Genomic DNA, 22,780 nt, shown 5'->3' with positions numbered 1-22,780 from the left:
CATTCCCATCTTCTTTATTATGGTTACAAAAACATCCGGTCAACAACAAAGCGGATTCCCGGTACTCTTGCGCCCCCTTTCTCCGGATAAAGTCATCATTCTTGCGTTCATTCCTTTCCCATCGTGTAATGATTTGTTAGTGATAAATCTAAGACTTTGCTCCACTTTGCTCCACTCACTGCGTCACGTTGGGCAGACTTTCAAGAGGACAGTTGTTCCAACAGGTTTTTCTTGAAAAAAACATTAACGTACTAAATGGTGTAAATTTGCATTATGATTCAAAACTAATATTGTGAGCTTAGTTTAAACGGAGGGTGAAAATAATTTTAATCGGCTTTAAATGCGTCAATGATGTTTTTGTTGTTAATTTTAGAATTACCTTAAAGCCGAATTACCTTTTTTTTAAAAAAAGGAAAAAAAAGTAGGTTATTTAACTAGTAGAATCTGTATTTACGTGAAAACGTCTTACGGCCAACGTATATACAATAAGGCTAATGAATACAAATGATCCTTTTGTACAGATCGGTTTATAATTTATTTTACAAATGCTAACAGTAACAAAATATGTAATATATATTGTGACCGTTACAGCAGAGATGCGTCAGAATTACTTGCATTTTTCTTTGTTAGTTAAGTTATTGCATAAGTGTCCTGCACGAATGATCCGCTTCAAGCTTTATTCGCAGGGTGGCAAAACGCTGGGCTTTCCCATACTTTTGATGTACGTGAATGTCACCTTAGGCTCCTCCCACACCGCTCTTCAGAGAGTTGTAGTCGATCCCTCAGTTTGACTATCAAGGTGTCTAATTTCCTTTTACATCTTATTACCTTAGCTCAAAACATCTAAAATATTATAATAAATAGCATAATTACTTCAATATTGTATAAGTATGCATTTTTAAAAGTGAAGTATGTAGAAATGTATCTAATTATATCCTGTCAGTCTAAATTCAGGGTGTTACTAGTTCCACACTTATCTCGTCTGTTGCTTTCACCCGAGCGCTCGTAAGTTTAGTTTTACGCTCTATGTTATTTCCTGCTGTGTTTCTTAACCTATATTAGATCTGTTTCTAAAGAAGTAAGTCCTATTTTCCGTGTCATACAACTTGTGTGATATTGACCCGCTCATAGCTAACGTACCTGTTTAATCGGATTTGTTGTAGGTTAAATCAGTGAATGTTATTCATTCCTTGTGTACACAGTATGTGCATTACCTTTGACCCCACTCTTACTTCCGGCTGCGGCTTCCACTCTACCAGATATATAAATTCCTTCCTATACCATGCTGACTGCTGGTCAGTAGTAAATCTCTTCCTTCGTGCTGCAGAGGTTGAAGCCAAGCAAACGAAGCCATCCATCATGCTGGCGCCACAGGCGAACCGCGTCATGGCGGTGGGAGAATGGGAAGAGCGCTGGGATGATGGGAGAACTGGTTTCCATCAGCCGCAAGTACACAAGTAACAGACTGTTATTATGTAACAAATAAATGTAATAATTGAAGTGCGACACGTGATGCTTGACACAAACAGGGTTCCTTTTTGTTCAGCCAGTCCCGCCTAATATAATTAAGTTATATTTCACATGAATGCATAGATTATGGGTTAAAATTAGCACTGTAATCACTGAGAGACGGGATGCATGTAATAAGGGTGCACATACATTCAGATATTAACGCTCCCAGTTAAAGTTTATGGATTATTGCTCTTTTTAAAATATCAGCAAGCTGAAAGCAGCATTTAACACACAAAAGTGAAACAATTCCGGTTCATACTGGAACCAACACACATAGCCAGTAGGTTGATGAATGGGTGGAAGAAAGAAGATGCAAAATCAATTGTTTATATGACTGATCTCAGATAGAGGACATGCAAAGTTTATTAAATCGTCCCATTGACCTTCAGAAAACCATGTTGTTGTTGTTGTTGTTGATTCCTGTATTTTTTCCCAGAATGTTGGAATTGAACATCGATAAAGTTCTTGCTGGGCGTCCAGGAGTCCGATTCTTCTTCCCTCTCTGTGGTAAAGCTGTAGACATGAAGTGGTACGTAAACGTGTGCCGCTGTTCCCCGTGCACGCCGCCTGTCATTGCAGCTCTATTTCCAGTTTCTTCTTGTGTGGCTCCCAGGTTAGCAGACAGGGGCCATTCAGTGGTCGGAGTGGAGATATCGGAAAAAGCCATCAAACAGTTCTTTGAGGAGAACAACTTAGCCTACAGCGAGGAGCCTGTCCCATCCATACCTGGAGCAAAAGTTTACAAGGTTACTTTCAGCCTGATTCCTATATTTGATATATATTAATGCAATAATAGAGAATTGTCTCATCTGTGCCAGTAAATGTGGGGAAGACATGAAGCGGGAATGACTAAAACTAAAACTTCAACACGTGGAGGTTGAACATGCGCACGTTTAACCCGCTCTGTCCGTGTTCCGCAGAGCTCAGAGAAAAACATCTGTCTTTATCAGTGTGACCTGTACAAGTTCAGCAGGTAGGATCTGAGCCGATCTGGAAGGATGTGCAGAGGATGTGCAGGTCTACAGCATAAACAATGTTCTTCTTAAACGTCACAGTTCCATCGAGGGGCAGTTTGGAGCTATTTGGGACCGGGGCTCTCTCGTGGCTATCAACCCCAGAGACAGAGAAAAGTAGGAAGAGGACTTCCTTTCTTGAAGGGATTTAAAATCTAACAGCTGCTCAAAGTGGGAGGATGTGAACGTGTCCATCCTGCACCGATGCCACCGATGATTTTCGGATCCAGTGTTTTCACCAGTTTCTCTGTGCTGACACCACAGGTACGCTGCTTTACTCACCTCTCTCATGGCACAAGACTGCAGATATCTTCTGGACACGCTCTTGTACAATCCTGATCTCTATCCAGGTAACAATCAGGCATTTTCAGATAATCCTGTTTATTTTGGGATGGTGATAATTGATGAGTCTTCTACCTCAGGGCCCCCTTTCCTTGTGCCTGATGAGCAAGTCCACAGCCTGTTTGGTGAGTGTTGTTGAGAATTATTAAGGTCTCCTTCCTCAAAAACAGAGTCTTGATCAAAAACGATATTTTAATAGTTTCTTTATCAAACTGCGATCAGCGTGAGATGAAGCCTCCAGGATCCTCTCTGCAGAGAGAGGGCTCCATCAGATGGTCCAGATCTACTGGTTCTTATCTGACTGGTGTCTCCTCAGGTCCCAGCTGTGACGTGGAACTTCTCCAGTCAGTGGACGCCATGACAGAGAGACACCGAAGCTGGAATATAGACTACCTGACGGAAAACGTGTTCCTCGTCACTTTAAAGAAAGTTTAAAAATGTCTCGCTGATGATTAAAACGGTGAATGCTTCCTATCTGAGCAAAAGCATTTAGAATCTTCTGTTTCTGCATGACGACGAGCTCCAACTCCTCAACATCCATTTCTCTGGTGTTTGTCATCTGCTTCCTCTGACATCTTAGGCAGAAAGGAGCGGTAGGAGAGTTCTGAAAGGCTAATGGGAGTAACACTGTCCAGGCAGCTGTCAGCTTTATTGGATCCGAGTCTAAAGATGAGTTCAGTAAGTTGGAATAAGAACTGACAGGTCAGCTCTTTACTCTAATGTTCCAAAGAAGCTCATGAAGTCCTTATTTCAGCTTAAGGAGTTGGAGTTTTGGCTCTTTGCTGAAGAGTCTTCCTCTTTTTAACTGTTGGCACTGTGCGCTCTTCCTTCCAGCTGAGCTCTGTTGGTCTGTGCCCCGTTTGTTCAATGCTGGGTTTATTTTCAGGTCAAAACTGAGCAGAAACATCTGATGGTTGATACATCCCACACGCTTTCTGCTCGTGTACTGAGAGCTGGCGTTCAGCTGACAGCGTGAACACGAGTTCACCGTCTGTGAACATCTCAGCCAGAAATAGTCTGATGCTGGAGCAACGTCTAGTGGCCCCCATGAATTATTTAGTAGCAGGAGATGTTGTGGCTTTGGCCCGTTCTCTTCTGCACTGGACCCGGTGGATGAAGACACCAGCAGCTCTCTACCTTTAACCCACCTGGGGTTTTATTATCTTGGACAAAGAGGCTGTTGTGGAATTTTGTAATCATAAAGAACAAGATTCTGCTTTTCAGGCTGGAAAAACCTGAATGAATCTTCACTGAAAGCCTTTGGAAGAGGAAGGGTCGTCTTCGAATGTCTGCAGCCATTAAGCGTTCGGCTCCGAGTGGTTTTGTGTAAAAAAAGTGTTGTCCAAAGAGGAATTAAAGAGCCGGGTAGGTGATATTGTGCAACACGGCGTGCTCAGTCTGACAGGGCGCCCGTTGAGCGCGCTGGAGTGATGCCAGGCTGCAGTTTGATAGATGCCTTCAGATTTGGAAGTGTTGTTTGTCCGACAGCTGGTGTGCAGCGTCAGACATCAGACCGGCAGCCGTCTGAGCCGTCAGAGGCGCGGCGTGCTGCTGCTGTCAGCTGGAGAGCAAACAATCAAATGCTGCTGTTGAAACGGGCTCCGCTCCTGAGGGTGGAGGCGCGTGATGCGCCCTGGATGGGCTCCAGCAACGGCTGCACAGGCCCGACAGATGGAGGAGAAAGGAAAACCACCTCAGTGTGGCTGGTTGTTGCTTGTATAACAGCCTCCCCTCCTGCTTCATTCTGCATAGCTCTGCTTCCACCCTGAGGACGCTCTGTTGTTCAGGTCGCTGCTGAGATCCAGTACTGACAGGTGCTCTTCCATCTGCATCCCCCGTTTCCCAATCACAACTCCTGGTTCAACGTAAATCCGCCAGGTGAGAAACCTTTCCCGTGAGGAGACCTCCAGGAGTTCTGGCTGCACAACACAGCCCCAAAACTCCTCCAGGGCTGCCAACAGTAGGCAGCAAATTACCATCTACAGGATGGATGACAACAGAACTGTGACCCAAGAACAACCTCTGCTCACACCAGCTGCCATGGAAACGCCACAGATCCACCTCATTTTACGACTTATTCACACACTTATTCACGAACCCTCCACACCATCAACTCATAACATGGGCAACATCACTCTGTGTCTTTGGCCACATATTCTATTCTATTCTATTCTATTCTATTCTATTCTATTCTATTCTATTCTATTCTATTCTGATCTGTTCTGTTCTATTCTAGCATTGTGAGTTATGACCACTAGAGGGCAGAGTTGTTCCAAAACGAGCCCTGTTTCCAGCTGCCAGTTATCTAAAAAAGGATTAAATCAGGATTTGAAGCTTTCATGAAGCGTTCATCATGAACCTTTGTGCTCCACATTCTATGACATCTTTTTTTTGTTTGTTTTTGCTGGCAGAACAGCTGTTCTCTAGACCGGAAACTCTTAAGCACACATTCCCGACATGTCAAAATGTTCCTGATGGGTTGTTTCTTCTGAGGGGCAGGTATGAGGTCCGCCAGCAACGCAGGAACATGTAATAGAAAACATCTGAGAGGCCCTCAAGATGTTTTTAAAGTATTTAATATTCCTGGGAAATCGGCTCAGCCATGTTTGACCCAACTGATGATATTACCCACATCTAATGGGATTTTTCTCTGGTAAATTGTTAACCTCTTTGTTTCTCTACTATAATTTAGGTAATTCAAACACCACCACACAATTGTATTTTTGAGTCACTTCATGAGGCCAAAGTGTGCTGTTTGCATTTAATTCTGCAGAAGCCACATTTGTTTTATTTTTGGACCAGCTTGCGTCTCTTTACAGCCAGAACGCCAAAACCACAAGTTTAAAATTCCTCACAGCTGCAGATTTTTTTTTTATTTAGCTCTGAACTCTGCACACGTGTTTTTTAACAACCCTTATTTATTTAAGTCTGTCAGTCTGCTAAAATCATCACCATCAAATCATTTTTCTTTAAAACCATCAGACTTAAATTAGCGACCGTGGTTCGTTCACCAATGGCTTTGGCCTCACTCTGCCACCAAAATCACTCATTCATCAGCACAGAGAAGCTCCGTTTACTGACGTCGAGAGTTACGGTTCATTTAATGCCCTGAAACAGAGTGTTGCAGACAGACAGACGGACAGGAAGGTGCTCAGATGTTGGACCCAGATGTGGGTCCAGGAAAACCATCGGCTCCAGGAGGACGTTGGAGCGACAGAGCTGCCGTTGCACCACAGGGGAGCATCAAACGGGGGCACACATCAACACACAGGGCTGCTGGAGAGCTTTGCCTTTGCCCTTATTGGCTGTGTAATCTGGGACAGCGGCAGCGGAGTTAAGCTCTGAGATGAGGAGAAGGGGGAGGAGGAGGCTTGGGAAGCTTGAGCCACCGGTGTGGGGGATGGGCCTCTCTTACTTTCATAAATTTCAACACCCCTTGGTCTGAAGTGACAGTGTTCACCTCCCACAGTGGCTATTTTATTTGAAGCCAACCAGGGTGCCCCTTGACACTAAATCAGTCGGGCCTGGTTTGGGGCCATTTTTAGACCATTTTGCACCAAATTTATGAGCCCACAGTGGTTCAGGTAGTCTGTTTAGTCACCCACCCTCCTCTCTGGCGCCCCATGATGTGTGATTTCACCCCCCCCTCAGCTCTCCCTGGCTGCCTCAGTGGTCTAACACCATCCAAATGATTAACCCCCGAACAGCAAAGAGGGTCACAGGTGGTTTGGTTAGCAAAACGAGCATGAGGGCATCTATCAGCCTCCTCTCAGCTCCTCACAACTGGCCCATATGTCGTGTGAGCAGTGCAAAATCAAGTGTGAACCAGTTAGCAGCTCCGAGACGGTTCTGCACATGCACATTCATGTTTTTCGGCATCTTTAGCGCCAAAGAGTTGACACTTTGAGTTGAAGTCTACTTTAAAATATGGGATCTTGAATTATCCAGGAAAGCTTCTAAATCCGAGTAGGGGATGGGAGCTCTGAAAGCTGTAAACAGCCAGCAACGCTAACAGATAGCAAGCCTAGCATCAGTTCCACAGACAGGTGAGTCCAGGTTTTTAAATCTGTGGTAAATTGATGATTATTCCAGCTTTCCAGCCTGAGGAATCTTTTAATCTTTGTATAAAACCACGTGCATCAGGCTAAACCACCCTAAAATAATAAGCATATGCAACAGTCTGTCAGTGCTAAATGACTGTCTGGCAGGCTGAACCAGTGCTGAAATGTTCTGGATGTATGTCCACTCAAAGGCTCTTTGTCCCAGTATGGGGGATTTACCTGTTGGTGCAAGTATATATTGCAAAAATGTGTTTAAGTAATTTAGTCTGGCCGTTCTTGTGGTCACGAGACTTGCAGAGTTTAACGGGCACGGAGGGTGGACTGTTATTGGGTATAATTAGTGGCTTTCAAAAGGTTGTGGGAAAATGGCGTTTTCCACTGTTCTAGTGACTTAAGCATGGAAGTTAATCTTGGAGAAGCCACATTCAGCAATATGGAAAATTCAGATGAATGAGGTCATCGGTTTTCCAAAATAAAACTGCCTATAAAGTATTCCCTTAAACATTATAATGTTTTTGAAGCTTCAAGAACAGTAATAAAAACAAAGGCTGATGATAGAGATAACAGATAACAACAACCAAAGTGATGCAAAATAGATTTAAAAGAAACTAACAAACACATTCTAACTATAGATAACAGCCAGTTGTTTTTTTTTTTCTATTTTGTAAAGTGTTTTTCTTCTTTTCCAAAAACCTGGAAAAGCAAGTTCCCTGCAGATCTCTCATTAGGTTTCGGCTACGCAAAATGATGATTGGCGTGTTTCTTATTACACATTATATGAATTATTTACAACCAGTTAACACGTAAAATCCCGTTGTAATGATGGTCATCACCGACAGGGGGAGGTGTTGCCCATCAAAGTAACAGGCGAGCCTGGTCGCTCATAAACCGTCTAAAAGTCCCTCTGGTCGCATCTTTACAGCATCTGGTGATTTATTCAGCGCGTAAACAGCAGAAGAGATGATTTGGTTACCTGCTGAAGCACACCAGCGATGAAGGATCAAGTAGATCACAGTAGATCACACTGCTCAGCCCAACCATTAACGGCGCCGAAATACCTGTTCATCAGGATAGATAGATAGATAGATAGATAGATAGATAGATAGATAGATAGATAGATAGATAGATAGATAGATAGATAATGCGTGTGTTATTATTTGTTATTTGTTGTTTGTCACATGTTCTCTCTGTCTCGCGGTGTCACGTCACGCGTCTCGCTTATTTCACGAGGCAGAGAGAGCAGCACGAGCTTCGTTTGGTCGTGATCTCGTGCGGGATTTCAGTTTGTATTTGAGTATTAAAACGTGCTTATTGAAGAGAGAGAGAGAGAGAGAGAGAGAGGGGGAGACAGAGAGAGAGAGGGGAGAGAGAGAGAGAGAGAGAGGGGAGAGAGAGACAGAGAGAGGGGAGAGAGAGAGAGAGGAGAGAGAGAGAGAGAGAGGGAGTGAGAGAGGAGGGGGAGGAATAAGCAGAACGCAACACGTATCCGGTGGGATCCTGAGTTGGAGCGAAGGGTCCAAAAGAAAAAGCGCAGGAGAAAGAGGAGCGATCCCCCTCGCAGCCATTCGCTTTGCTAACACGGAGGAATAATGAGGAGCCTTTGGATAACTCTCACCCTCGGGCTGACCGTCTTCCTTTCCGGGGAAACGGTAAGTTTTCTCCTCGGGACTCGGGTCGGGCTGGAGCCGCGGAGGGACCACTGCGAGTCGGGCGCATTTCACAGCCGTTCGAACCCGGTTCGAACTGCAACAATAAGCAGGAAACATTGATTAGACTGTGTCATTCTGCCAGTTAAACGTGCGTGACGTCTGGAGCCCAATTACGGACACTTTTGACCAGATTTGGCCAGATTTCTTCAAATCGGGGGCTTAAACACAAGACCTGCGTGCTCCAGGGTGTTAAGATTTAAGTTTCCTGGAGATTCTTAGAGCTTCGAACATTCTTCTTCCACCGACTTACTTTAATGGGGCAATATAGTTATAACAGCGTTATTACCGAAACATGTCTGAGGAAGCTGATGTATAACAGTTAGCATTAAAAGTCTGGTTTAAGTGAGTTGCAGCACATTTATCACTGAAAATGACAATATGATGTTTGAAGTAAAGGCCATGATCTCACCCAGGCGCTTCGCACATGCATACACGTTATATATGTGTTATATATGTGTTATAGATGTGTTATAGATGTGTTATAGATGTGTTATAGACACATGATTGGAAGCCAGGATTTAAAATGGCGATATTGAAATCAAAGGTGTGCGACTGTATTCATGCTGCATCACAATCATTAGTTGTAACGATTCCATGACGACTGTGCAGGTTCGTCCTCGCTGGGATGGAAATTCCGGGTCCGGAATTTTTAAGCTTGCCCGGTGAATCTATCTGGGTTCTTCTTTTCATGACAAAAATTCTGTGGTCTTGACTTTGGTAAATAGCATTTTAATGAAAGATGTGAGTCCACATATCCACTCTTGGTGCCATTTTCCAGGGGTCTGAAGGGGGGGGGGTCGAGCGTCCCTGCATGAGCCGGCATCATCCTCTCAACTGTCCAGCTGTAGGAGGGGCACATTCGGGCCCCTCTGTCAGTGTTGTTGCTTCTCTGTGGGTTGTGACTTGTCGCCTGGCTCGGTGCCGTCTCCCTCTGTTGTCCAATTAGCTGATTCAGACAGTGTTGTTTTAATGACTCGCTGTTGTGCACGAGGTCTCCCAGAGGACATTGTAATGTGCTCAGACTCCGGGGATGGGGCGAGGGGGGGGGGGGGGGGACTCCGTGCAGAGTGTGTAAAATACTTTTTAAATGTGGAACCGAATTATTGCTAGATTATCACCTTTTAAATCTCTGTCTCTTTTTGTCATAAACACACTTGAACCTGATCAATATCTCTTCCCTCCCTGTCCGTGTCCCCCCGGGGGGGGGCCTCACTGGAATTTGGCATGAGACATTGATTCTCAATATGGGCGGCGTTGTTGACAACCTCTTTGGGGACGTCGGCCTGCTTTAATTACCCAGTCACCTCACATGGCTGACTGGAATAAACAACAACAAATGATGTAATTCCTAAACTATTTGCATTTAAATGCATCAGACATTTAGGGTCAGAGCCGCTCCCTTTTATATCCACGACTCCCCGTTTACAAGTGCTGAACGTTCCTGCTGTTGTTCCCAGTCCCAGTCCCAGATGAAAAACACCCCCCAGTCGGTCATGGATCCCACCAGGAGCTGGGGGTCATCGTGCAAAAGCCTTCGGGCGTGACGCCAACGCGGCGGTCAGCTCGCCGGCGAGGGAGCCGACACTTCAAATGTGATTTGAATGAAACAGGTTTGAAAGCTGTGAGGTTCAGTGTTGGCGTCAAGGCTTCAATTCCTTTTATGAATACCATCTTCATACAACCAGCTGTACGGGCGAGGACACTTCTGGCCTCTCAAGCAGCCGCCGGCTCAGATTAAAGACAAAAGCCCGTCAGTGTTTGGGATGAGTTTAGCTGGTTCCTTGGTCTGATGCGTCAGATGGTCCAAAGGAAGTCCGGCTCCTTCAGGTTTAGCTCGGCTCACGTTGAACGAAGGGACGCGTCTGAAATGTTCCCCACGAGGAACCTCTGAGGCCTTTACTAAAGTCCTGTATCAGCGCAGGCGTCTGGTCATGTGGTCATGTGATTTGTGTCATGTGGGACGGATGGGTTGTTGCTCATCTGCGGTTTACACAAGCGGTGGATTAATTACGTTGCCTCATTTATTCATTTATAAAGGAAGGCCGGCACCCAAAGGCCATTTGGGGTGAATCCTCAACTAATTCAAGGTATCGTGAAGCCAAAACCTTCTATTTCCGATCCGTTGGATGGGCGTCATGGACTGACCTCTCACACAGGAGGAAAACTGCCCTCTTGTTTTGTCTAAATAGGGAAATTGGGGGTGAATCACTCTGGTTCCCCCGCAGTAGTCCAAGGTTGCAGAAAATGCAGACAAAATAAACCAGCCAGAGCAGGGAGGTTTATTTTTAGCTTTAGTGCTCATTTATCTTGTTAGCAGTGACTTCAGGAATCTCACTTCTGCCATCTTCTTTCTGTTTGGATGTCCAGAAACGTACGTGAGCATCATAATCACCTCCAAACATTTCAAGGTGAACATTCTTTCTCTAGTCCTCTCTCCACACTTCAAGTGCTCTCTTCCTTTTCCAGGATAAAAAAAAGTGTGCTACATCTCAAATGCTTCATTCCCAACTTGATGAATAAATAAAACGTTGGTCTACAGCCAGAGAACAGCGTATTAAGCCTTTATTTTCATTCCCTGGAGGAAAGCGGACTGAAGAGGAAGAAAGACCAGAAAGGCCCAATATGTAAAGCCGAAAAAGCCGTGGAGCTATTAGTGAGTAATGATGGAGTAGAGGAATGAAAGGATGTCAGGCCAAACAGAAGCAGAGGCCAGATGCTGCAGCTCCTGCAGCTTCTGCTCTATATTTAATGAGGCTCTTTTTTAGATTTTTGCATTAACCTAGAATCCATCAACGCAAGACGCTGCCATTTCCTCCGCACAAAACCACTCTTGTTCTTGAAGAGACGCCGTGATTTTATTATCATTATTATTATTATTATTTTCAATCATCCCCAAAAATGGAAACAATGACGCCTCTCAAACATCCTCCCCCCACGCCGCGTCTGGTCCTCTCAGGAGTGTTTTCACTAGTGGTGAATTTCAGAATTCTTCTCCTCTTACCGCACCGACTGACATTTTCTTCATATGAGGAGGATGGTTTAATATTTATGACTCCTAAAGGAGCGTTTGAGAGCTGTGCCAAGCCCGCTTTGCTGCTAAAAGTCGCGCTGACCGTCAACACGGGGTGTGTGTTTCAGATCAGGATTGGTCCTGAAAGTGTTGGAAAGGGAGCCGAAGAAAGTTGTTGTCACTTTTCTAGACGCTCAGATAAAAACTCACCACTTAGCAGCTACTAGCTAGTTTGTTTCCAGGCTGTAAATTACCATTACGTTATCATAAAGATTCCAGTCTAATTAGCACCACCCATATGCTGTATGTCCACATTTCTCCCACAGAAGCACATCACAGCACCGTTTCATGGCCCACAGCTACCAGAAGCTCTATTCTTATGAATGTCGATGCTAAAACATTCTTCTTCTTCAGCTGGAGGTTTTAACTAATGTTAAATATTGACATTTCTCAAGATGGGACGGTATGCTTTCATTTAATGCTTTCTTAAGCTCTTGATGTTGTTTCTAAGGCACAAATGAGAGGGTGTGAGAGGGCTTCCACGCTGCCTGATCTGCTAGAAGAGAGGCTCTACTTTCTCTCCATCTGTAAGGGTTCTGACCAAGCTCAGGAGTCCAACGTGTGGCGGGCTCACATGATCACCGAGGAACAAACTTTCTTGCTCTGCACTGCAAAGCCGCCTCCTTACTGGCATCCGACCCCTTCGGGGGGGGGGGGGGGGGGGATGCATTCACCCGGCCCCGTCGGCGCGGCGTTACGCAATCACTAATGGACTCCACATATGGGAGGTCGGGCCTGCTGGACCACTGAAAGCACAAACACCACCCCCACTACTCCTCAATCCATCTGTGTCCATGCGTGAACTCGGGTTTTGTCAAACACACACACACACACACAGACGTCTTACCTGAGCTGGTATTTTTCTGCAACGAGTCCAATTAATTAAAAGGGCTCTGCCTGTCATTACCGAGATGTCGGGGATTAGACGCAGATCAGTGGTTCTATATTTCCCTAATGACAGATGATATAGTTTCCCCTCATAAGATACAGCCTTTTCCTTTTCCTTGGTTTGTTTGCGTAAGTCTAGAACTTGCTAGCATCTTCAGGACGTACGTGTGTGTGTGTGTGTGTGTGTGTGTGCCCATGTTTACTCTCTCCCACGTTGATAAGTTAGAAGGTGCTCTCACTTTAGAGGGAGCGTTCACGTTCCAGTGCAGGCTAACAAAGACTCTGTTCATTGTGCACGTGTTTACGCGGGCAGCTTTTTATGCCTGGGTATGTGTGGGTGGTGCAAGTTAATAGCCATGTTTAAAATACACTCTTCCCAGCCACCAAAGCACGGGGAAAACACATCAGGGTGATGCGGCTGCATCAAAAGCGTCAAAGACGCAGTTGGAGTTTTCGTTGGGCCTCGTCCACCTTAAACAACGGTTATTTCTGGCAACATTAAAAAGCTGCACTATAAAACTTTGCGCAAACACAAGTATTGTTGCCTAATGCAAATTGCAATCAATTCCAAGGTAGCAAACTAAACGTGTCCAAGTAAATACTGTAAACCTGCAGGAGAGTTTCTGCTTCTGATTAGCTCAGTCAGCCTTCGTGTAAAGTGGACTTCTGCTTATTTTATTCCATTTACTGTTACTTCTACAGCTCAGGAATACACTTTATGTATGTATGTGTGTGTATGTACTGTATGTACTGTATGTGTGTTTATGGGGGACTTTTTTACAACACACACACACCAGAGACAAGGTAACTTAATAAGCGTAATAGGAACATGTAATTTGCTACTTGCACTTCTGGTTTGTGGTGATGCCAGAGAAAATAATTAGTCGTTATAGACATGGAACATCACTCTTTCTCTCTTTTTTCCCCCTCTCCTTTGATTTTCTTTCTTCCTCTACCCGTTTAGGCCGCTGAACAACTGGAATTATGCTTGGCAGCGCTTTGTTGGAGATGAATATGGTTGTGACACAGAGAAATGGGGAGATCCTCTGTCTGTCTGTCTGTCTGCCTGCCTGCCTGCCTGCCTGCCTGTCTGTCTGTCTGCCTGCCCTCGTTATTTGTCTCTCTAGTTCTTTTTAACGTCCTTCCAGGTTGAGTCACGGCTCCCTTTTGGTGCTCGGTGTTCCCGGGGGCCAGCCAGAGCTTTTTGTATGAGGTGTGATAAATGTCCACCTTGGCAGAGGATGAGTTGACAGAAACATCACCACGTGGTCAGCGGAGCATTGCTGATGTGTCTGCTGTGTTACTACCAGACTGGGTGGCCTTGGGAGCAATTTGTAAGACTTTAGGTCATCTAAATATCCATTTTGCAGTATAAATGCATTCATTCATTTAGGTCTTTTTTGTAAAACAAGACCTGATTAATGTAGATAGCAGCTATTTTTTAAACTACGGTGAGTTTTAGTATAATAGCATTCTGGCAATTATAAAAATGGCAATTAGAGAACAGCAAAATTGGCAATTAAAATAAATCACATGTAAAACAGCAAAGCTGAAAAAGGCACTTAGCGTTAGCACACGGCACAGAGGATTGATGCACCTTATTAGGCCAATTTCACAGATTTCCAGGTGACTTCTCTCTTTTCTGTTGAGATGTTGGCGGTCTGATCCATCGCCATGGAGAGCTACTTTGTGTAGGCACAAGAAAAACAAAGAGGGAGCCATTAATAAGGATGCAGCGATACTGCAGCAAGAGGCTTTTGTTCACTCCAGGACCACAAGCTTCAAGTAGCCTCTGAATGCTAAGCATTGAAGTACTGCGTATATACATGATGTATGTTAGCCTTTTGTCTTCATCTTTCCACTCCCACCAAAACGCGAGTGTTTGTCGGGCACGTGTGTGTGGGGGTGTATTATTTCAGTCAGATCTGGTGAAACTTTCTTATTCCCCACCCATTTTAATGCAGTGTGTGGCATGTTTTTCCTTAAAATACCCTACCACAGGTCCAACATGTGTCTTTGACGTTGAATGATCAGTGAAGTGAAGTGAAGTTATTGCACTCTCACTGCCGTTGACTTTAAGCTGAGGCACTTTGCTTTTGTGCGCAAAAAAAATGTAAGTTATATTACATATCATTAACATAGTTGTGGTCATTTCAGGTTCTGCTGGTTGGGTTGTTAAAGGGAGAAGTGGAATTAAATGCAGCTTGTGCAACCTTCTGCTTGACTTTGTTCTCCTCAATCCAGACAATGATCTCAGCTCCAAAATGTGTTCCATCTGTAAACTATTCCCTCCCCAAAAATGGGAGATATTTGAAGCCATGACGTCAGCTAGGTTTTTCCATCCAGCTCCCATGAATTCAGTGGAAAAAAAAATGGCCCAGCGCGTATCACACATCTGTGCTCACTCCTGTTTATGAGCACGCTGTATCACCCCTAGAAGGTGCCAAATCGATATCTTCACAGTCCTTCCTGCCACAAAAATGCACATCTAATCGCTGGTATTTCATTTACTCCCCACCACCTCCACCCCAGTCAAAACAGCAGCAAATGGGCTAAAATGAGCAAATCATGTTTCCTCTCAGGGTGTTTCCTCCACCCTCTTAAGTTGCAGCCCTTTTCATTAAAGCCTCTTAGACTCTACTGGGCGTTGGAGAACCTGATGAGGAGAAGAAGAATTCATTAGCGGCCTCCTCTAACGCACGCTGCTGGGTAAACACATCTCGCCTCAGTGCCCCTCAGGGACTTTAAAAGCTCTAATTGAAACCTCATCAATATTCATAGAGCGCACACAGGAGTGGACGTAGCTCCATTCCCTCCGCGCTGGTATGTTCCAGTAAACAGCCACGTGTTGACATATGTTTCCTTCCTGCGCGCAGCCGCTAATTTATAAGATACCGACTGTGTTCCATTGTTAGATATGTCTGACATTCCTGCCGAAACCAAAGGTGAGCAGTAGTTCCGTGCTACGATCCTCCCAGCGGCAGAGGTTGGGTCACTCTGATTTTGCTGAGGTCTGCTTCAGCTTCATTTCCTTGTTTTGATGGGGAGCAACTGTGGATTGATGATTCCAGGCCAGATGTGTGTTTGTGCTGCTGTGGCGATGTTTCGAAGCGTGAAGCACGAGCGCATCGGCGACTCGCTCCAGACAGTGACTCAAACGGCACGGCAGGAGCCAGCCGTGGCGAAACAGGGAAGAAGACAGAGCGAAGCAGATACCTGCGGACAGAGGATCACTGATGGGAGCTGTGCGCAACAAAGAGGCCGACAAAAGAAACTCGCCCCCGGAAAAAAACATCAGGAAGACCGAATGTCGTATTGGAAAAGCATGGACGGGTCCCTCGGGGACCAAATTGGCCCTGAACATTTTGCATATACCAGATTTTTGCTGGTAGGGGAGCTGCTTGAGAACCTTCAGTGCTCCTCACGAGTTCCATTTTAGAAGGACACGCGTGTTTAACTCAAGTCCATTTTCAGGTCTGTTCACAGGCCATAGTGTGTGTCAGCTGTGTTGGTTAACGTGATCAAGGGCACTAATATGACCATAGTAGCAGGCGAGTTAATCTCCTCTAATGCACTCTGTTAACAGCCATCTGCGTTCTTAATGCTGCTGTAAAGCCTCTCAGCACAGCGCCGTGCACAGCCTTCTGTGAACTCCTCTATTGGAATGACTGGCTGACTTCACCATTCAGCCCCAGAGAAGCTTAGAACCTCAGACCACATCAGATGGAACCCATTTCGATTGTGAAATGCAAACAGCACTGACGTGCTCTGAGGCCGCCCTCCGCTGGGGCCGCTCAGGGGTCTCCAAACAAACCTGGCCCACTGGTCCGAACGGCTCAGGCGGACCCTCTCTGGCGTCAACTCTGAAAGATTTGGACGCCAAAGTTTCCCAAAGACCTTTTTCATTATTGGTGTTAAGTCTAAATGGAAATTGGGGAGCGTAAATCAGCTTTTTCCCTCATTATGCTCCGCGGCTCTCTTTTCTTGGCCCCCTGAAAATAATCCCCTGTTGACAGTGACAGCAGTCAAGGTCAGAGCTGCGCTTCTTGATCTTTTCCCTGCTTAAACCCATTTTCACGGTGTAACAGAAGCAGCTCCAAGACTGTGATGACGGTTGGTATAATCAAGCCACTGGGCTGGTATGACTGGCTCCAGGAGAGCCAGCAGCTTCTGGGTTGCTTTACGTAAATAGTGTTCCGGACTGGTCTGATCTGGAGGTGCTGGTCCATAGGCAGCTCTGTCCGCCCGCTGGGTTGACCCCTGCTTTTGTCCACCGCGGCTGTGTTGTGTGACAGGCAGTAACCACGAGTCTTAACAGCGGCTTTTATTAGACTCACGGCTGGAAACATCTGCTGCCTGGTCGGCTTCTGGCTTTCACATTTCCTACATGATCAACGAGAGCCAAGTTGACTTATATAAGATATAACACATCTCAGGCGTCGAAAGCCTGGTAGGACCTCGCGTTCAGAAAGGAAAATGTAAACAGGCTGTTTTAAAGGTATTCCAAGCTCTTACGAGTCACGTTGACCCCTTAAAGTGCTTCGCATTCCTAGTCCGTATCCAATCGTTCACAGAGACCACCCCACAGGGTGGGAAGAAATAATTAATCTCTCGTATCCGCACACAGACAGTTTGGAGTCGAGGTTTCCTGCGACTCCCAAATAACACTCCTGCCAGCAACTTAGCTTAGCATCGCGGCTAATGAACCCCATTAACGACCCTGCTCGCTCTCATTTGCAGATGGGCAGAGGGGGTCGATTGAATATTGGGGTTGTGCAACCGAGCAACAGCAACCCTTTTTAATTGGAAACAGTCTGCTGTTGGCAATCTTTGCGTTAGCCGTAGCGGCAGCGGCGTGGTAGTGGCAGCTAAGCCCCTTGTGCTTCGACCACATCTCCGTGGTAACCTGCAGACCTTTAAAAGTGCTGACACAGCAGTTCATAGTGCAAATGTGACCCGGTATGCTTCTTTCTGCTTCGCAACCTGTCATCTGGCTCAGTTTGTGCTCGTTTGTGCGCACGGCAGCGATTGTTCGGGCTGATTCAACTAACGAACCCTATTCATGCCGCAGGAAGGCTCCCAATTTCGCAGAATTTTTTCGAGGTTATTTGAGGCTGTTTTCAAATTGATGGAGACATTAGATTAAAACAATATGTGGGGTTTCGGGCCTGACTGTCTGGCACACAGTTCTCTCCTGCACCCACGATTAGACGGTGTCATTAAAGTGCAATTATGTGAGTCATGGTGAGCCCACGTTGAATCTAATCACCGTTCCTAGTGCCGACTGCAGAGGGCAGCCCACGGAAATGCTTGATTAACCTCATCCCCCACTTTCACACCAAATCTCACATTTTAATCTAAATTTTTAACGGTTTCAGTGTTACCGGTCCAAGACAGGAAGCAGGAGTAACATGTTGTGCATGTTTAGTTCTATATTTCTTAGTTTGGCCTGTTTTAAGCACTGTGGAAACTAAAGAAGTGAAGAAAATAATGTATAATTACATCTAAATTTAGCCTGTGTGTAAAGGGAGCTCACACTGTCTTGTCGGAGCCATACAGATAACACTTGATGACTTGGATCGGCCCCCCCTTTAGCTAGCAACTGTAACAAGTATGACCTTAAAGTTTCCATCCTTGAATCAGTTTCCTGATCAGAACATCACAGATGCAACAAGAGCTGCGGGGGCCAACGTTCATGAACGTAAAACTTTGATGTTGTTCCCGTTTGTTGTGTTCTGTTTGGATGTGACGTGTCCGACGGACAGGCTGCTGATTAGTAATCCAGCCAGTCACCGTCTGCTGGGTGTGCTGACGCACCAGACTCACCTGCACTGTGTTCAAACTCTTAACTTTTCTCATGAATTTCATTATTTTACGGGCACAAACCCAGACTGGCTGTGTTTGATCAGAGGCAGTGAAGGGGAGCGGGGCTCCCTTGTTGAGGGGGGGGAGGGGGGGCATGTACAGTTTGAAGGTCAGAGATGCTGGAACACTGAGTGTCATGACAACAACATCCATGTACAAACACACCGGTGAATGTAAGCACTATCACCCCTGGTTGGGATTAGGGCAGGATAATGGGATCTGGGAGCACCAGCTGCCGCCTATCTCCCAGCATGTCTATCCTCCTCCTCCTCCTCCTCCTCCTCTCCTCCTCCTCCTCTTTATTCTTTTTTTTAATCTTCTCCTCACTGTCTGTTCTATTGCCTGCATCTCACACAGTTGAATTATCTAACTTTTGAGCTTCTATTTAATCTTTAAACGCGCTAAACACGCCTCTGCTGCGAGTGGTCCCGGGTCCGGCCTCCACATCACGCGTCCATGGTCTTCTCCACTTCCATCATCCTGCCTCAATTTCCTGCAGTTTTCATCTCTCCTTTGTTCTTCCATCTTTGCTGCTTCGTCACCTCCACAGACCCCCCCCCCCCCCATCCCACACACACACACACACACACTGGGCAGCCCAACTCCCTTGAGGCCAAATCCTCCTAAGGAAAAGGCTCGGATGAGGATTCAATCTGTGCACCTCAAGGATTGAACCAGATCAGCCAACAAAGCAGCAGACCAGCTCTCGCGCGTCCTTGCGTGCCACTGCTCCATCTGCCCCCCCTTAAATATTCATCTCAGGTGGTAATTGTCAGAGCTGGCAGCAGCTGAACGACTGGCAGTCTGGATGGAGGAATGTGACGTGTTTTATTATTTGATGCGATGGGACGCGTCCACATCCAGCAGCGAGTGTTTAATTATTCCATGGATTTGGTGGAACAATCCACTCCTCCAGCCATGCTATCTACCTCTGTGTTGTGTTAAAGGGTAAAACCCCAACTGCACCGGGGTAGTTTAGAGGTTCTAGCAAATGTTGCAGCTGACGTCAACGATCTGGAACTTTGATCGTTTCCATAATTATCAGCAGTATATTAATACTGGAAAAAAGAAGGAAGCTTATTCAAGAATTCATGAGTGGGATATTGTAGCCCACTCGCGGCTCCCTGCAGGCTTCACTGCTGTTTATCAAATTTAGCGGTGCTGATTGACTGATGTGGAGCTTGTTTTTCTTCACTGTTTCCTAAGGCTCAGTGATTATGCTTTTTTATTGAGGAAAACATGTTTTTGAATGCATTTTTTTTACATTTTTTGCTAGTAGTTATCTAATGATTAAGGCTATGATGATAACGGGCATCTGAAAGCAGCTATGGTGGTCCAGACTATTTACTGTTACAAAGTCTGTTTGATCCACATGATGCAGAAAGAACCAGAGGATCTAACAAGTGCTGTATGATTGCATCCAGAATAAAACAAATTTTGTTTGAATTTCCCTCAGATTTCTCCATCCTCCCCCGTGTCTGTCTTATTTTATTTAGTGACGAGGACGTGGGGCGAACTTTGACCCCCTCGTCCTTCAAAGTCATTTAACGTCATGGTGTTTATGATCTCGCAGGAAAGAGCTCAGAGTTTGATTTTTTTAGTTTTTCTCAGCACCAGATTTGTCTGAAACACTCACAGGAGAAGCTGAAACTGTAGAAAAAGCTGAACAGTTTCGACCATTAAACTGCCTCCATGGCTCATCCATCATGCAAATACTTCATTCTCAGCTTGGCTCCTGCGTGTGTGTGTGTGTGTGTGTGTGTGTGTGCAGATGTTGAACCCCCCACTTCCTCAAGGTTCACACACCTTGCCCGAGGAGTTTTAGAACACTGGGGGAACACTCCAGGTTTAAAAAGGCGGCACTGATGGAAACCATTTCCTCCCACTGATGAGGTGACAGATCCAAACGTCAAAGTTCAGGCTAATCGTTCATCCGACCAACAGCGAATCTGCTGTTTCTATATCTATATAAAACAACTTTATTTTCCAAAAGTGTTTGAATTTTGCTTGTTTTTCCACGCTGAACGTGCACTTTTTGGTAGAAACTGTCCATTCTGATCCATCAGAGGTTGAAAGTTGTGCTGACTCTAAAGCCGCTGAACAAGAATAATGAAGTGCAGCCTGTGAGCATCAGCTCAGGTTTGAGGAGGTCCTGCTACCATCACAGGCCAGCCTGGCTGTGCTTCTACTCCTGCTGGAATCAGCTAACAAAAACTGATGGATGTCAGTTTATTCAAATGGCAGCTGGCAAACCAGCGAACAAGGACTCCTGGCATGAATTCATCCAAAAACAATTAGCTCTCATTAGCTTTAGCCTTCCTCCTCTGAAGCAATATCAAAGAAATTGAATTTTCAAGTGCTAGTTCGCGGTCAGGAACACTTGTTAGGTGCCAATCCCAGGCCGTTTCAAAATGAAAACACAAAAGTTCAGCCTCACATGATCGGTCTGGTGCAAAAACAAGGCTGAGTGGTGCAAAAACAAGGGGCAGAGAGTTTGAAAGGAGACCCTCCCTGCTGCTATCGGCAGAGCTGAAGGAGTTAAAAGCTGCTTTTGTAGTTTCTGTCAAATCCATCAAATTGCCTGCGAACGCAGCCTCCAGGGTGTCATTTACCTGACCAACATTTGGCAACACTTGAGCAACCTCACCGTTCAAGAACAAAGAGTTTGACTACAAAGAACACGCAGACATCACGCGGCACACACACCTACACACACATACCTACATGCATGCATGGATCATAATTATAGTGATAGGCTTCAAACAAAAACACACTTTAGACGTGTGTTATTATTGACAGAGTGATCAGCAACCCTTTCATGGACCCTGCACGCCTCTTATATAATCACTGCCTACATTCTATATGTATTTGTATATTGTACACGTGCATGTGGACACAAATATTAGATGCAGCTGGCTTGGTAGCACCTGCGTTAGCGCCGGCCTGCCGTGGCTTGAAATACCGCCAGAGCGCTAACTCTCCCGCTCTCTCTCTGTCTCTCACTGCATGTGTGAAGAAGAACTGAAATAGAGGACTGGAAGACACATTCTCATGTTTTCTGAATGAAAACGTGCCTGTGACACAGGTGTAGCAGAGGTTTATATAACCAGCGGGCTAACAGAGCGCAGCTGGGCCCAGTCAGGCTTTGCTAGTATTCAGTTGTAGCAGTATTGAATAACACGGGTTTAAATTGGAATCGGATGTTCATTTCTCAATCAATATTTTATGGGTGGAAAAACACAGCAGCCGTCTCCGAGGTTGAGTGCTAATGTGTGTAGCAGCAGCTGAATATTACATCCAAGTTGCAAAGGCCGTGCCACGTCGCACATTCATTGCTTTATCTAGATTTCGTAATGTAGGATACCAGAGATTCAAGGTCACTGATTTTTAACCCCTGTGTACATCAGCACAGTTTAAAATTCCCATCCAGATGCTCCAGGGAGCAGGTTTTGCTGACGGATTGACATGTGGGGGAGTTTTCCAGTCTAAATGGTGGTCTACATTCTGTAAGTACTTCCCAGTTTGGGTAATCTGTTAGCTAGTAAATGTACATCTAGTAAATGTACATCACAAAACACCATTAAGTCGTTGAACATTCCCAGAGATTTTAGCTGGGAACTGCAGGGAACTACAGGGAACTGCTGGGAGCTGCAGGGAACTGTAGGGAACTGCAGGGAACTGTAGGGAACTGCAGGGAGCTGCAGGGAGCTGCGTGGCTCTGCTGCATCTCCAAGGAGCCACCTGATTGACTCACACACTCTAAAAGCAAATTGCAGAGAGATTTTCCATCCGTCCTCCTCGTGTCCTGTTGGTGATTTGCTCCAAGGACATGAGATAAAGAGAGTGCTGTTTGCTCCCCTGCTCCCCCCCGCAGATGGTCTTGGCTCTCTTTTGGAGTGTCCCCACTGCCTTTAAGCCAGTTCACTCAGTCTGGCAGTCTGTGTTTCGCAGACAGCAGAGTTTCTGTTGCGGGCCACACGCTATTCACCCACAAGCTGGTAAACTTACGTCAATCAGCCATGACAGAAGAGAAGCTTTATAGAGCCAACCAGAGATGATCTTTCAGTATTTATTGCAAGTGTACCTTGATGGATGCCCATATTAGCAGCATAAGCATTAGCTTATCACTACTCTTGCACAAACAGCAGTCATGTATGCTAAATAGCTAAATGGCTATTGTAAATGGATTGAAAATGCTGTGCTGATCACAAATGACAGGGCAAGCAACGCGTGCTGTGGACCAGGGAAAGCACATTTTCCCAGTAAAACCCCTAAATTGTCACTAAATGGTGATCGGAGCTCATCTCGTTTAAGTGAAGG

The 22,780-nt window shown here is 45.5% G+C and overlaps 2 protein-coding genes across 7 annotated transcripts in view; both read left to right on the top strand.

Moving 5' to 3' along the window:
- Positions 1 to 82: 82 nt before the first annotated feature.
- Positions 83 to 3,352, top strand: LOC130518114 (probable thiopurine S-methyltransferase). 6 transcript variants are annotated; one of them, XM_057020470.1, is made up of 10 exons: positions 206 to 224; positions 687 to 799; positions 1,328 to 1,457; positions 1,949 to 2,041; positions 2,126 to 2,258; positions 2,433 to 2,485; positions 2,568 to 2,642; positions 2,790 to 2,875; positions 2,948 to 2,992; positions 3,184 to 3,352. In XM_057020470.1, exons 3-10 carry the CDS (start codon positions 1,360 to 1,362, stop codon positions 3,300 to 3,302), a joined length of 702 nt encoding a protein of 233 aa, XP_056876450.1. In that variant the 5' UTR covers positions 206 to 224; positions 687 to 799; positions 1,328 to 1,359; the 3' UTR covers positions 3,303 to 3,352. The 6 variants fall into 6 exon arrangements, with proteins under 6 accessions (XP_056876446.1, XP_056876450.1, XP_056876449.1 ...); XM_057020466.1 differs by lacking the exon at positions 687 to 799 and having other exon boundaries at positions 83 to 224; XM_057020469.1 differs by lacking the exon at positions 206 to 224 and having other exon boundaries at positions 313 to 799.
- Positions 3,353 to 8,319: 4,967 nt separating this feature from the next.
- sdc2 (syndecan 2) overlaps positions 8,320 to 22,780 on the top strand; it is a 28,486-nt gene continuing 14,025 nt past the window's right edge. The window contains exon 1 of the mRNA XM_057020577.1: positions 8,320 to 8,577. Within this exon, the coding sequence (XP_056876557.1) occupies positions 8,518 to 8,577 (60 nt within the window). The 5' untranslated portion in view covers positions 8,320 to 8,517. The remainder of the gene's footprint in view (positions 8,578 to 22,780) is intronic.

The sequence above is a fragment of the Takifugu flavidus genome, chromosome 21, assembly GCF_003711565.1.
Source record: "Takifugu flavidus isolate HTHZ2018 chromosome 21, ASM371156v2, whole genome shotgun sequence".
Taxonomy (NCBI): domain Eukaryota; kingdom Metazoa; phylum Chordata; class Actinopteri; order Tetraodontiformes; family Tetraodontidae; genus Takifugu; species Takifugu flavidus.
Note: the sequence above shows the minus strand (reverse complement) of the source record. Positions and strands in the feature narration are given on the sequence as shown.

Bases quoted from the DNA above. Each gene is read 5' to 3' on its own strand.
- LOC130518114 (XM_057020467.1), top strand. From the start codon at position 1,177: ATGTTATTCATTCCTTGTGTACACAGTATGTGCATTACCTTTGACCCC. The intron at 1,458-1,948 runs GTAACAGACTGT...ATTTTTTCCCAG, and splicing joins CATCAGCCGCAAGTACACAA to AATGTTGGAATTGAACATCG. The intron at 2,042-2,125 runs GTACGTAAACGT...TGTGGCTCCCAG, and splicing joins AAAGCTGTAGACATGAAGTG to GTTAGCAGACAGGGGCCATT.